This window comes from Perkinsus marinus, assembly GCF_000006405.1.
Source record: "Perkinsus marinus ATCC 50983 genomic scaffold scf_1104296928388, whole genome shotgun sequence".
In the NCBI taxonomy this organism is placed as follows: Eukaryota; Perkinsozoa; order Perkinsida; family Perkinsidae; genus Perkinsus; species Perkinsus marinus.
In genome coordinates, this window is record NW_003216813.1 from 33 (window position 1) to 1,623 (window position 1,591).

Consider the following 1,591-nt stretch of genomic DNA (forward strand, 5'->3'; position numbering starts at 1 on the left):
ATACCCGACATAACTCGCTTCGAGATAGACATTCGATACTTAGCGTCGGCCTCAAGAGCATCGCGACAAGATGACTCATCAGCCAAATAGCCAATCTCTAGTTGATACCTCGAAAATACGGTGCTATTCTGAGCGCACTCAGGATCTACGACCATAAGTGCAGTTGAATATCTGGCGAACTGCATCATCCACTTGCCCATGCTGAACCTGGGGGTAGGATTCTCTTTGTCCTTGCCCTCTTTCACCTCCTCTAAAACCACTACTACTGACCCAGTTACCGTGGGCCGGATGCGTTGCTTCGTTGCCGTCCCTGCATGGGACTCGCATGGGACTGCAAGTTCTTGAATTCAACGTAAGCTGCAGGCGACTGAATCATATTGTTCAAGACTCTCACATCGGGGAGGAGGTCAGGACTAATGTAGCCGAGTGTCGCATTGGCCGTTCTTACCGAATTCAATGCACCATAATCCGGTGAGGCCGTAGCAGCTTTCGTCTGCGCGTATCCTTGTTCTAGCACACGACGAGTCTCGTCAGACATAGCCAGCCCGAACAACTTGGCTGCTTGTGCTCGAGCAGGATCGAGCCGTGGGAAGTCTCTGCCCACGTCAACTTCTTGAAGCGCCAAGTTAGTTTCGATGAGAGACTTCCAGTCGCTCTCACTTATCTTCGAAATCAACTCGAGTCGATCTAGGTAATCTCTGGTGAGCCAGTCAACGAGACAAGGCCCGATATCAACCGGAACACCCAAGACATTCAGCATCTCCGCTGCCGGGGAGACTGGGGGCGCAGCCTGACGGAGTTCGACAGGTTTCATTTTTTTAACGAAGGGTATTCCTAAAGGATGTTCATTATAAGACTGAGATTACGAGTCGTAATTTACGACACGCTTTTTTCATACGAATGAAACGAGTATTGTATCATTATCTCGAGCCACTCTGTGAGCTCCGGGTGTTTGCCGAGAAAAAAGACTGAGATGGTAATACCGTCATGGTATGGGCAAGTTGTCAATGACAACTACCAGTCGTAGGCCACGATTCGTGGCTCTAACTTTCCCAAAAAAACGATTCAGAACCATGCCAACGTTATCGACTCGATGATTTATTCGGCGAACTAGATCGATCGAAGTGAACTCAGTCTCAACGCAAGGCCAAATATTTTGACAACAAACTCTCGACTGAACCACACTAGCACACAGCGAAGCGAAGGGATCGATCCGTAACGAGGAGGTTCATCCGTAGGAATGGCCCTTGTCACAGACTAATGTCGCAGCTCATTGTTGGGCCGTGACAAGTAGGTTAATCCGTAGGAGTGGCCCTTGCCACAGTCTTTATAAGACCTAATGTCGCAGCTCATTGCTGAGCCGTAACAAGTAGGTTAATCCGTAGGAGTGGCCCTTGCCATAGTCTTTATAAGACCTAATGTCGCACCACATTGCTGAGCCGTAACAAGTAGGTTAATCCGTAGGAGTGGCCCTTGCCATAGTCTTTATAAGACCTAATGTCGCAGCTCATTGCTGAGCCGTAACAAGTGCCACAGTCTTTATAAGACCTAATGTCGCAGCTCATTGCTGAGCCGTAGAAGTAGGTTAATC

The 1,591-nt window shown here is 48.8% G+C and overlaps 1 protein-coding gene across 1 annotated transcript; it reads right to left on the minus strand.

Moving 5' to 3' along the window:
- Window positions 1-278: 278 nt before the first annotated feature.
- Window positions 279-814, minus strand: Pmar_PMAR000007 (hypothetical protein; the record flags this gene model as incomplete). The annotated part of the gene is made up of 1 exon (XM_002788322.1): window positions 279-814. A coding segment is annotated over one exon (536 nt), but the record flags the coding sequence as incomplete, so codon positions are not given.
- Between the last annotated feature and the right edge of the window lie 777 nt (window positions 815-1,591).